At 37.9% G+C, this 12,758-nt stretch overlaps 1 protein-coding gene across 1 annotated transcript in view; it reads right to left on the bottom strand.

The window, feature by feature from the left end:
* Window positions 1-12,758, bottom strand: part of RASA2 (RAS p21 protein activator 2) — a 53,191-nt gene that overhangs the window by 25,257 nt on the left and 15,176 nt on the right. The window contains exon 5 of the mRNA XM_030027732.2: window positions 7,647-7,723. Within this exon, the coding sequence (XP_029883592.1) occupies window positions 7,647-7,723 (77 nt within the window). The remainder of the gene's footprint in view (window positions 1-7,646; window positions 7,724-12,758) is intronic.

Here is a 12,758-nt window from a genome sequence, read left to right on the forward strand (position 1 = left end):
ATTTCAATTATTTTTGAATCACAATGAACCCTACAGTGATTTCAAACCCACCATTTAAACGGGTTCTTGAAACATCCAGTTGTTTCATAAGCATTAATTGATTCCTCCTCCAACATACACGTGACATAGAAGAGTGACGACAAAATTAAACTGTCTAGACTCTTCAGTCATTTGGGCTATCTGATCTGAGGCAGCTAGGACTTGGTTCTTTCAGGCTATCAGGCATTTTGTAGCACTGAACATACTGTCTCTGCAGCTCCCAGAGATTTTCTGTTTCAGGTGTGAGTCCCGAGTGTACCTATAAATTAGCATCAACTTGAATCTCATAGGAAAGTCATAGCAGATGGATCAAGTCAAACTTATCTGGATAGAATTCAACTATTTTAACAAGAACAACACAGTTTCTCTTCCTACAGCCTGTGTCATGTTCACCAAGCTCCTGGATTTCTCTAGTGGACAGATGTAAGTCCTACAGAAAGCAGTTTCTTTCTCTATGTACAAAGTTTCTCACTCCTTCCCTGATCACTGTACGAATACCTGCATACTTGACATAATGATCCTGTGGGAAAATACGTATTATCATATCAACAAAAACTGATCACAATGCCCTACTTTTGGTTACAGAAACAGCTTCTTCCGGCCTCCCTTGTCTTCCTACAGCTTGACTACAACATACACAAACTAAAGGAAGGCTTGTTCATGATTTCCTGCAAGTTGAAAAACATTTTACTGACAACTACACAGCCTTGCAGCAGAACTAGAATCTCCGGATTCATCATACAGATCTGTCACTTCAAGCTGATTTCATGCTCCAGTCACGTCTCCCTGCGTAGGCAGCTCTACCATCCCCTTCTCATCTCCTGCCCAAGTCCCAGTTCTGTGGCCAGCAAGTAAGGTCTACCTAGCTTAGACAGCCTACCCTGTTCCAACATCTCAAAAACCAAACAATACTCCAGTCGCCCTGACCATCAAACTCCTAATATTCCCAAATCTTTCCTTTTCAGACCCATCAGGCTCAAGAATTTGTTCCAAATTTATCTCACCTCCTCCCCTTCCACCTCCCACTCTAAGCTAGCCAGTCAAAACCATCCCTTAACTCTCCAGTTACTGCCTGGAGTCTGCTTTAGACACGTTATTTGACAGAACAGCTAAGTCAACTGAACTGCACCGAAACGGTGGATCCTCCTCCTCCTCTTACGCTCCTGCCTTCCATCTATCACCTATGGTGATTCTGTATGCTAACCTTACAGAAAGCTATTTAGGTTTCAAGCCAGTTTACAGTCAGTTTGGCAACCTGAATTAACCTTGCCACACAGAAGATCTCACAAGCTCCAAAAGCAGTGCAAGGCCAGTAGCCATTAAGGGTAGGAAGCCATAAAATCAGCTCAGCACTATCAAACTGGATTGTTACTCCCTAGAGGCTGAATACACAAGGCTGAATTATTGCAGATAGTTTTAAGCTACTAAAACCAAAAAAACCAGCCTCCAGTAAACAAGTTTAAAAATTTTTGAAGATGTTTGAAGTGGCTCAGTTAGAGTAAACTTAACATAAATGGAAAAGTGCAATCTCAACAAGTTTATCAGCTAGCAAATCTCAGAGGAATAGTGCCTCTCCCCAAAGAATCAGGCAAGTAAGTGCTAGAACTGCAATCTTCTACAACCAGAAAAAAACCAAACAAAACCCCCCACAAAAACCAACAAAAAAACCCCACCCAAACACTTTGACCAATCAAAAAAGAAAATAACACTAAATATACATTCCTATTCTGGCAACTATAATAAATGTATTTCCATTATATGGTAAACACTTCAGCTTTGACAAATGGTTTCATCTGTCTAGGCTGGCACAAGCTATTTTCATTCAAAAGGCATAAATGCATAGTTTGAAGAAGTATACAGGAACTTGAAAGCCTTTGATTTTATGTTTTAAACTACTATACCTTTAAGTAAAGTCTAAGCAATAGCTAACAGAAGGCCTTTTGTTCTTTTCTCAAACTACTGATCAGTTACGGTACAGTGCAAGAGATCTTTCAGTTTACATTAATTCTTGCTTCACATCTCAGTAGTTTGTTCTGCAAGAGGAGTTTCATACAGGAAGTATGAGCCTTTCAGATACAACTGGCTTATGTTCAGCTCCCAAGATGAAAATAAGTCCTTAAAAAGACACAGCCCACAATAAACCCCCTAAATGACTGAGGGACTTTATTTCCACCATTCAAATCAACTGAAGTCCTCCAAGTGCAGGAACTAAGTAACTGCAGCCATTAGGATTTGTACACTTCATTAAAATTGTTACGTTCCCTAGAACAACTTTATGCAAGCAGATAAACAGGACTGTAACAAACTGACAAGTCAATTTAAGATAGTATAGTGTGTAATTTATTTAGAAAAGTGAAAAAAAAAAAAAGACAAAATTAGCTGTAACAAGCCATTCCTGGGCTTTCAAGTATTTGGATTGTAAATACATAAAACTGTTTCTTTCAGAGTTGAAGTCATACTAAACACAGAGAAGGCAAGTACTACTATCCAATAGCCTAATTTGGCAAGAAATCATTCAAGTATCATCTGTATCAGCAGCAGCAAATATGCAAACAATGGTCACGCAAACTTGTTTTTACAGACTCCCAGAAAGGAGAGCTGCAAGCATGTATTTTTGAAATGTGCTACTTTACATGCCATTGTGGTTTTGAAAAAAGAGCCCACACTGAGTCAGCATCTATATCTATTGCATTATCTTTTTCCCCTCCTCATTCACACATTAGAAAAGGAAACACCTAGTATCGGAGACAAAACAAAATTTTAATTCAGAAATGGTCTGTGGGTTTACCGGCATGAAATTTAACAGCAAGTTTCCAATTAATACAAACATTATGTGTAAAATCAGGGCTTAGCCCACTGTAAGTCTCTAAGATAGCCCTTCACCAAAGGAAGATTAACTTTATGCTTGTATTTTAAAAAATGTGTAAGGACTTCACTGATATAAGATAAGCAATTACAAGCCTTAATTTGACTTCCTCCAGGGAAAAATGTATTTCAAGATAATGTTTTCAGAATGTTTATACAACCTGAAAGCCCTAGCTGGCTTCAGAAAGTCCCACCTTAAAGTTGGCCACCGTTCCCCCCCCCCCCCCCCCCGCCCCAGCATCAAGTAAGACCAGATCAGTCAGTTGTGGTATATCTTGTACATGACCACTTTTTGTCATAGAATCATTTAGGTTGGAAAAGACCTTTAAGATCATCGAGTCCAACCATTATCCATGCCCTGAAGTGCCTTGTCTATGCACTTTTTGAATACCTCCACGGATGGTGACTCAACCACTTCCCTGGGCAGCCCATTCCAATGCCTGACAACCCCTTCAGTAAAGAAATTTTTCCTAATATCCAATCTAAACCTCCCCTGGTGCAACTCGAGGCCATTTCCTCTTGTCCCATCTCCAGCCACCTGACAGAAGAGACCAGCACCCACCTCACTACAACCCCCCTTCAGGTAGTTGTAGAGAGCGATAAGGTCTCCCCTCAGCCTCCTCTTCTCCAGACTGAACAGCCCCAGCTCCCTCAGCCGCTCCTCATAAGACTTGTGCTCCAGGCCCCTCACCAACTTGGTTGTCCTTCTCTGGACACGCTCCAGCAACACAACGTCTTTCCTGTAGCGAGGGGCCCAAAACTGAACACAGCACTCGAGGTGCGGCCTCACCAGGGCCGAGTACAGGGGGACGATCACTTCCCTGCTCCTGCTGGCCACACTAGTTCTGATACAGGCCAGGATGCCGTTGGCCGCCTTGGCCACATTGCTGGCTCAACTTGAGCAGAAGAAGGAAACTTCCAGTTTTTCAGAAGTGAGGGGTTTTTTTGAGTGTTACCCACAGCCTCACTGATACAAACATAGTTTGCAATATATTTAATATTTATCCTTCCCCAAGCTTACTTCCCTTACAGAATGTTGGGGAATAGAGCCCCAATAAGGATCTAAATTAAAAACAAAACCAGAAGGGGGCATGTGAGGGGACAGAGGACAAAAAGAAACATGAGGAATCGTATTCCTGGTTTCTTTGTATGACAACTGACCATCCCTTTGTCATATGCAGCAACATTTCTCTTTCTAAAAACACATGTTCTTTTCCAAACTTCTTGTTTGGAAAAGTTGTTTTTACTATACATACTAGCACAAGAAATGAAACTTTCCTCCCTCCCACATTAGCTGTAAGAGGCTAACATCATCATCAGCTCTCTGTTGTCCAAATCCTTAACTTTTACAAATTGCTTCCTACTGGAATTATCTTCAGTTCTTAAATCAATCCTCATCATAAAACCCATCTAGAAGACCAGCAAAAAAAGGCTCTACAACCATGTCTACAGAACCAAAATAAAATTAATCCATCCCCTAGTCAGGTCTAATCCTATCGCTTTGGTTCAGCCATAAACAAAAAGGTGATGGGGGACTCGAGATAATGCTCAGAATCACAGCCCTTGAATTACTTGCTATTGTCTGTGTGCTTAACACAACCTTTAATCTTCTGTTGTGCATGTTATGGCTACTATTTTTCAACTCTAGAACTTCTGGACTCTCAGGAATACGTAGTGAAAATCCGTTAGAAACTTACCTATGCACAGAAGCCAGCACAAGTATCTAGAATTCTCTTATCCTACAAAAAATTTAACTGGTGAAGATTTAAAAGTTTCCCTGTCTCATTACATTGAGACACCATTGATCTGGACATGAAGTAAAACATGGCTCTGAAAGACAAGTATTATAGCCTGTATTTTAAGAATTATTTTTCCATTACTTTTTTTCTTTGGCCAATACTTTCAGTTTTGGACAGATCGAGAAAAGGCAGGGAGGAAAATATACATATATGCCCCCTCTTTGATTTTTTTTTTTTACTCAGTCACAGCTCTGCTACTTCCTATCTTTCAGCTTTGTTAAAGGAATTACTAATACAATGACTTCTCAGGGCCTGGTGACTACCAAAACATAGTAATAAGTGCATCACTTACTAACTATCCTCAGAAATAAGCAGACTTTCATAGAGTTTAAATTTTCTATTAGAGAATCTCACTGTATTTTCTGTAAGTTCCTCACGCTTTAAGATCAAAAGGGTCTCAAAAATACCCTCACATCCATTTCTATAATACTATATGCAGTGAGAGATTTCTTATTTCTCATACTCTCACATGTACATCCAAAAAAGTATTTATGTACAATATATTACTTATACAGCCAATTATTTCAAGGCTATCAGCATGTGTGATAAAATACTACTAAACATTTTTAGTTTAAGGAACTCTAGTGCATTTCATAATCTCAGATGAAGACAAAAGTACTGATGTAACACTGCAGTGTTTAACGCACAATCCTCTCCCACATGTCAGTGAGCGGGTGACTACAGCAACCACGAGAGAACCCTGGCTTCCTTTTGATCATTTATCTCCGTCATAAAGAGATCCTAAGAGAGGGCACAGTGAGTAACCCACTTCCTACTTAAAACTGCAATCTGCAACAGTATCTTTCTAAAGCACCTTTTCTTCATTGTATGAAAAATCCAAACATGTTTTAAAAAAAAAAATTAACTTAGACTAAAGTGCATGGATACATAAAAAATTAAATTTAAAAAAAATGACAGCTATCAGAAAGTTAAGCTGGGAATAAAACATGAAGTCATAAAGCTCCAGCCAGCTTTTGGTGAATAGCACATGAGGGAAAAGCTGTTCTAATTCTGCCTTGTGCTGCAAGTGAGATACAAAAATAAGAGCAGGAGGACTCCCTATGAACCAAGCTGCCACCCACTATACAAGTATAAACACATTCAGAATTATCTTTAAAGTTATAAATACACATTGATGTACAGCAAGTTTCCATATCTTACCTGAATTATAAGCCTACAATAGCTTAGTTCTATCACAGAACTAGCTTCCCTTTTCATACCAACTAAGTAACAGAAAAGCAAAGAGGTTATTTTGCTACGTCTTGCTCCAACTAAACTACTCATCTTGGTTTAGATAGTTGACTAAGACAGGAAGAATGTAATTTAAACTTCATAATGAAAATCACATTAGCAAAATTGACAGTGTAATGGTCTCCCCCTGCTCCCTGGAGCCGATCTAAACATGAAGTCACTGAGACAAACGGAAGACCACACACCATTTCCTCCCTTCACAGTTTCACAATACAACCCATTCTTTCATACTAAATTCTGAGAGAAGATTTTAAAAAAACAAGCAAACAAAAAACCTCACTCTCTGAATAACTATAAGTTAATGAACAATGTTGGAAAGCAAAATTAAAGAATCTTACTAACTTTTGAGTTTTTAATCTCAATTTTCCCTTAGTCTTTATAAGCCCCTTGTCTGTACCCTTTTGTTCACATGGTCTATATCCTGCACTTGTCTTCTCACAAGTTGTGGAAAAGCCTTTCTTTCTGAAGCACAAAAAATAAAAAAAAACGCAGTAAGACTGGCTTGTTCTCTTGAACCTTACTCATGCTGAGAACGTAAAGAAGAGTCACAAGAGAACGCTGTCAATCTCACTGAGTGTCTCTGCAAGTCACTGGTTTCCACTTGTCTCTTCAATGAAAGCAAACAGTCTCCCAGCCGCAAGTAACCTAGAAGGCTGTTCCTTCCAAAATAAAGGATAGGATTAGTTTCTAGAGAGACCGGTAACTTCTAGTATGCCCTTATCAGACAAACTTTTTATGAGAGTGTCAAAACATTTTTTTACAGTTGTATTTGCATTAGCTTCTTATCAATTTCTGGCCTTAAATGTATTGCTTAATAATGAATAAAAAGAAACAGAATGACCAGTACATGTGGAATTTTGGTATCTGTGTATTCAGACTCCCAAAGCCATCACATAGGATCCTTATCAAACACAGCTCTACGAGTAACAATACAAGACTACAGACTGGTTAGCATCTTCCAATACGTCTCATTCTGTGCTTTTTCTTTAATATTGGTGAAATTTGTCTTTTTTAAAATAACATATACCAAAAATTTACTGTTTCTATGAGGCTCTTTAACATGCTGTAATGTCTTCACACTTTGGAGTCAAAATTGAGTTTGGTAGTGAAAACTCCTTAAGTTGTTGCTAAGAAATTTTACTGAAATGTGGCAACATTATGCTGCTCCAGAATGACAACTCTTGTACTTTGTTTTTCTATGAACATTTCTTCCATGGTTAACCATGAGAAAGTAATTCTGAAGCAAAACTAAAAGTGGATTATCACCTAGCAAACCAAAACATTACTACTGAAAAAGTGTCACACTGTTCCCACCACCACCAGCTCAATTCTGTCAGTAATAGCAGTACGGCAAGTTCTGGCTGTCAGCTGCAGTGTGCATTCCTAGATTTCTCACCAGACCCAATTCAACTGGAATTACAAGACACTGAACTAATGATACCAGACAGTCATGCTGAGTCCTAATAAAAGTGAGTGCCTTGGGAGCAACAGAGATGAGCAGTTGTGCAAATCTTCTGCAGGAGTTCCCTAAGCATGTACCCACTCCCTCAGCAAGGTAGGCTCCAAGGAAAGTCATATAAAAAGAAAAATGTTATTGGTACCAGGATGTGCAGACATTTAGTATTAAGAGAGACAAATCACGTAATGTTCTATCAAACAACTAAATATTCAAGGATTAATGTATTTTCTTACTGTACTACTAGCTGCTGGCACACAGATCCATTATCTGTTATCAGTTCATTCAGTTTTAATTCGAGGTGAACTTTTCCCTGAAAAAAACGAGAGAAACACAAATAGTTTTAAAAGCCTTTCTTTTAAAAGTAGTAATTAGAAGAATAATATAGTTTACAGTTAGAAGCTATTTAAGGTAATTCCAATATATCCACTTCAAGCAAATATCTATTCTAACGCATGTATCCTGCAATTAGAGCATGAGGAATGCATTTAAATTTTGAGAGACAAAGATAAAGCAAAGCATTATCCTCAACTGCAGACAGCACATGAATTGGTCTAGCCTCCACAGATTTAACACACGAAAAAAAGTATTTCTTCCAGCATGAGGAGTTACAAAGAGCAGAAGTCCCTCTCGGCTTTCACAGACAGTGAATTTATGAGCATTTCAGGAGAAAGTTCTAAAATTACCTTGGACTCTGAAGGCAGTTAGGTACGTTTAGAAAAGTAGAATAGTATGCAGTAGCCATAACCAGCAACATTTAATAACCAGCTGTGAAATCCTGTCCATCATACCAGACTGAAGATCATTTAGAAATTTATTGTCCATCCCAGTGCAGCTTTCAACTATCTCATGAAGTCTGCTGATGTACTCATGGAACAGTAAACACAACCAAAGGAGAGGAAAAGGTGACAGTAATTGCTGACCTGGCTTCCTCCTTTTCTTTTTCTGATACAGTAGGATGTACCAAGAAAAAGAATCCGTAACTGATGGCACAGCACGGATTAACTTCAGAACTCAGCAAGGGCCAGCCTACTCTACCCTCTCAATAACAGGCTCCAAAAACTCCAAACCATGATATGCAACTTTCTTGGGATGACCAAAATTTGGTACTATAACCTTGCTGCAAATATCTACTGCCTGAACAATACTGCTACTCTTTCCTGTGCCTGACTATTTGTGCTCGCTTTCACATCTAAGATGAAAGACTCTGTCAGTGTCTGGTTCTCTAAACCACGTTCTCCTTAGTATTCTTGGAATTTGTCTATTTACTAAATGGAACATCAGGTGACACTGGTCTGTCCACGATTATGATTTTTAGGGAAGGGACCTGGAAGGTAATTGTAATGTGTGGCAAAGGAAGCAAGCTATAATTTGAACTACAGTTTTGCTGTACAACACTAAAATGGAAGTAAAACCTTTAGCTGACCTTGCACACATTTCTATAGCACTTATGTTTTGACATAAAACTGGTATGTTTTTATTGTAAATCCCCTGGGGCAAGGCCTGTGTTTCTCTCTCTGTACGTCACATGGGAGGAGAAGTGAAGTTTCTTTTATAAGGAAGTTTTAAACATAACTATTTTGGGATGCCTGCCAAGTGTTTTGCAAACTGTTACTGCATGGATTGGAACACAGGTACATTAAGAAAATATTTGTCAAGCAGAGAAACTCAATTACAAAAATAGATTTACAGGATAAAAACAGGATACTGAGAAGCATGCCAACAGCCTTACAAGGCAAAGTTTTTGAATGACAAATGAAAAGACAACATTAGTAGTATTTACTGTAATAGCTGACTTAACCAGTTTTAGTAGGCAGACCTTGTGAATGGCCTAAACATATTCCTTTTGCTTTTTTAAAAAAAAAACCACACAAATCCTGTGTTCTACACTCATCCATCAGAGTAAAATAGCAAGTTTACTGCTCCTGAGAACTATCTGTAGATGTAGTTTGTTCAAAACTCAGCACCATAATGACTACAGTAACATGGCTCTAAGTAAATATTTGCCTGACATGTATGGAGAGTTTTGGGTACATTTTTGTTGGGTTTTTTTGTTGAGTGCAGCACAATGGTTTCCTAAAGTGGCTGATCTGCAGATCTATATCAGAACTTTTGACATAATATGCAACTGGGTTTTAAATGTGGTTGTACATATTGGTTTTAGTTCAAAACATATAGAGAAAGCAGCCATTCTTATACAATAAATAAGCAGCACACTTTATGTGAACACACTTTTCATCTGTAGATTTCAGGGTTGTTCAAAGGCAGGTAGGTACCATTTTAACTTTACGAATGGATTAACAATCAATTTTCAGATATTGACTAGAAGAAGATGGAGCTGTTGATCAGGTGGCTGAGATTCACATAGTAACAAAGAAGCCAAAACCAGAGCATCCAAATCATCAACCTAAACTTCAGAACTACAAAAGACAATTTAGTTGCACAGTTTTGTTTTTAGAGTTGCTACTGCATTTTAACACTGTATTTTAAGATTTTTTTTTTCTCCCCCCAGTTTTGATATTTTGATCATTTCCACATTATTAAATACTAGAACTATCTATAATAAATACAAGTTTTCTAGTTTTCTAAAGCTCTTAAGTAGACACTGGGCTAATACTGTATTTTAAATACTTATGCCAATAGGCGCTCATATACTGTGCCCACATTCTGTATACAGAATCACACTACTGCTCCAAGTGTACCACAAAGTAACTTTCGACAGTATTAGTTTCCTTCATTAAAACCTTCTCTCCTTTAAATTCAAGAGGAAGAGATGCATACCCTTTCATCTGAAAGGTAGTCTACGCTTGGGAAAGTTATTGAGGGTAGTGGGGAGGGTTTAAACAGAGTTAGAAATGCAAACAGTTATTTTCCAGTTCCTCCCTCAACATCAGAAACTCTAGATTACAATGTTTCTCTTAAATTCTCCGTCCTCTTCCTTCCACTTCCTCCAACTCAATGGAACAAATATCACAACTGAACTACTGAATTTGTAAGAATAAGAAAGATCATCTTTATACCATACACACTATGTCAACATCTAAGTAGAAGCAAAAAAATTCTAAGCCAAAAGTTAGACAACTGGAATTAAAAACAAACAAACAAACCAACCCAAACCACTAAAATAAGCCAGGTTATCCACTGGGAAGCACCTTTGGTAAATTAAAGTCCTTGTGGCATATGGAAGGTGAAACTGGGGATCTAGAATACTCAACAAATTACATAATATTGCCACATTTAGTAGCGCCTGAATTGTTAATTCTGTGTGCTTGCTGCAAAAGTGTCTCTACATAGTAGATACAGGTTCTATCAGCTTCCATCAGCTTTTTTCTAGCTTTCCCATTCTAAATTAGAGCAAACATATACCACGTTTCTGAAATGTACTACATCTTACTGTCTACCACACTGAGCTCCTTGCACTATGTAATGGCCGACAGTTCCATGGTATTAGGAATATCGGTTCAACTCAGATAACTCCGCAAGGTTTACTTCACCCGGATACCTGAGCCACTAGGAATCTACAAGCTGGCTTGAGGCTTCATCTCGATTTTTTCCAAATTTACACATTCTACATGAACACCAGGGGAATCTATTAGGAGTACTTTACTTCAATAATTATAAATCCTATCAATTTTAAGAAAGAGAACACTGAATGTTAAAGTTACCTTCAAAACCTTAGAAGCGCGTGAAAGATTCTGACCTTATCAATGTATTTTGCAAGTATAGATCAAATCTCTGCAAAATGTTTCTTGCTATGAATAACAAAGATCGATGACATGTTTAACAGTAAGACCTCATTTCAAATCAGCTAAATGAAGATTTAAGAAAAAAAAAAAGGGGGGGGAGGCAAGAAATCCTAAGAATTCTATTGCATGCTGAGGCGATCTGCATTTTAGAAAACATCAAGATTTTTATATATATACACACACATATATATAAATATATAAAAACAAGTTTGCACCAGTTAAATATGGTCTGTTCCACTCAACTTTTCAAATGCTAGTTTATTTGCTTAGTATTCCCACATTCATGTTTACTTTTCAAGAACTAGTGGACAAAGGAAAAAGTTTTAAGAAAACAAGATGAATATCCATTCATAATATTGTAACCAGTAGCAAAAAAACCCAAACAGCTAAGACCAAAACATAGAGTAGATGCTTTCTAAAAATCAAAAGTAATTTTTACACACTTTCAATGGCTGGGGAGAGGCCACTCTCCTCCCATACACACTTGAAAAGAAATACCTATCACCCTTCTTCCACCAAAAACTTGTATTAACTCAAGCACATAGTGCTTTTACTCTGCTGAACTTTTAATCACCTCCACTTCAGATTACCTGTACATACAAAGCTGTGGAACCAGAATAGAAAGTGACTGGTCTACAGCTTCTGCATTAGGAGTGGACTGTGACCCTAGAGACGTCCTGAATTTATTACAACTAAGGTGGTTTTAGAAAATGACTGGTCTGTTTATTTCCCCACCTCGCCAATTCAGTTTCATTTTGTAGGAATTGGCAAGTTTAATTCTTGGTAATTCCACAAAAGACAAAATGTTGCATTTAATAGACTTTTAAGCCTTTCTAGAAACTGTCAAAGTTATTAACGAACTCCAACGTCTTCCAGTGATACTTTCATTTGTCCTACCACGGTAGAGCTGACAATTCCCCATACAGACCATAAAAATCAATAAACTGTAAAGAAAAAAAAAATCCAAGGTATGCTGATTAGTAAAGAAGACGACAGCTAGTGCCAAAGCACTTATGACTTGGTATATGGCTTGTAGATGTACAAAATTCCTATCACAATATTCAATATGCACCTTGACCACTAAGGCTGCTCATTATACCAAAGTTAGCCCCTATGAAAAATACATCACTGGTACACAGTAAGTATAGTTTTCTTGAAACAAATGACAAATTAAGGGAAAAAAAACCAAACAAACAAAAACCCAACAAAGCAAACTGCAACATGTGTATATAGCCAAGGAAAACAAAATGTTTCTAAGCCATCCTATTGCTCTGCACCCATCATAAATTTTGGAAAATGCTCATAGATGGAACTAGAGGGAAAAAATGTCAACCACAGGTATGGTGCCATAAGGAGAAGAGCACAACTGAAAACAATTTTTTGTTCCCCAAACTTATCTAGCTTTATAAACATTCACACACTTTTTCGGCACACATACTATGTAAAAGCCTGCTATTTTCAGTCATGTCCCACCAAGAATCTTGGCAATCTCCTAGGAATACATTTCAGTACAGCATCGCACAGCCAAACCAACAACATTTCAGCCAAATCTGGCAGATAGGAACTGGTCTCAGCTCTGCTCTTACAAATTTCGTGGAAAAA

The sequence above is a fragment of the Aquila chrysaetos genome, chromosome 10 (assembly GCF_900496995.4).
Source record: "Aquila chrysaetos chrysaetos chromosome 10, bAquChr1.4, whole genome shotgun sequence".
NCBI lineage: Eukaryota > Metazoa > Chordata > Aves > Accipitriformes > Accipitridae > Aquila > Aquila chrysaetos.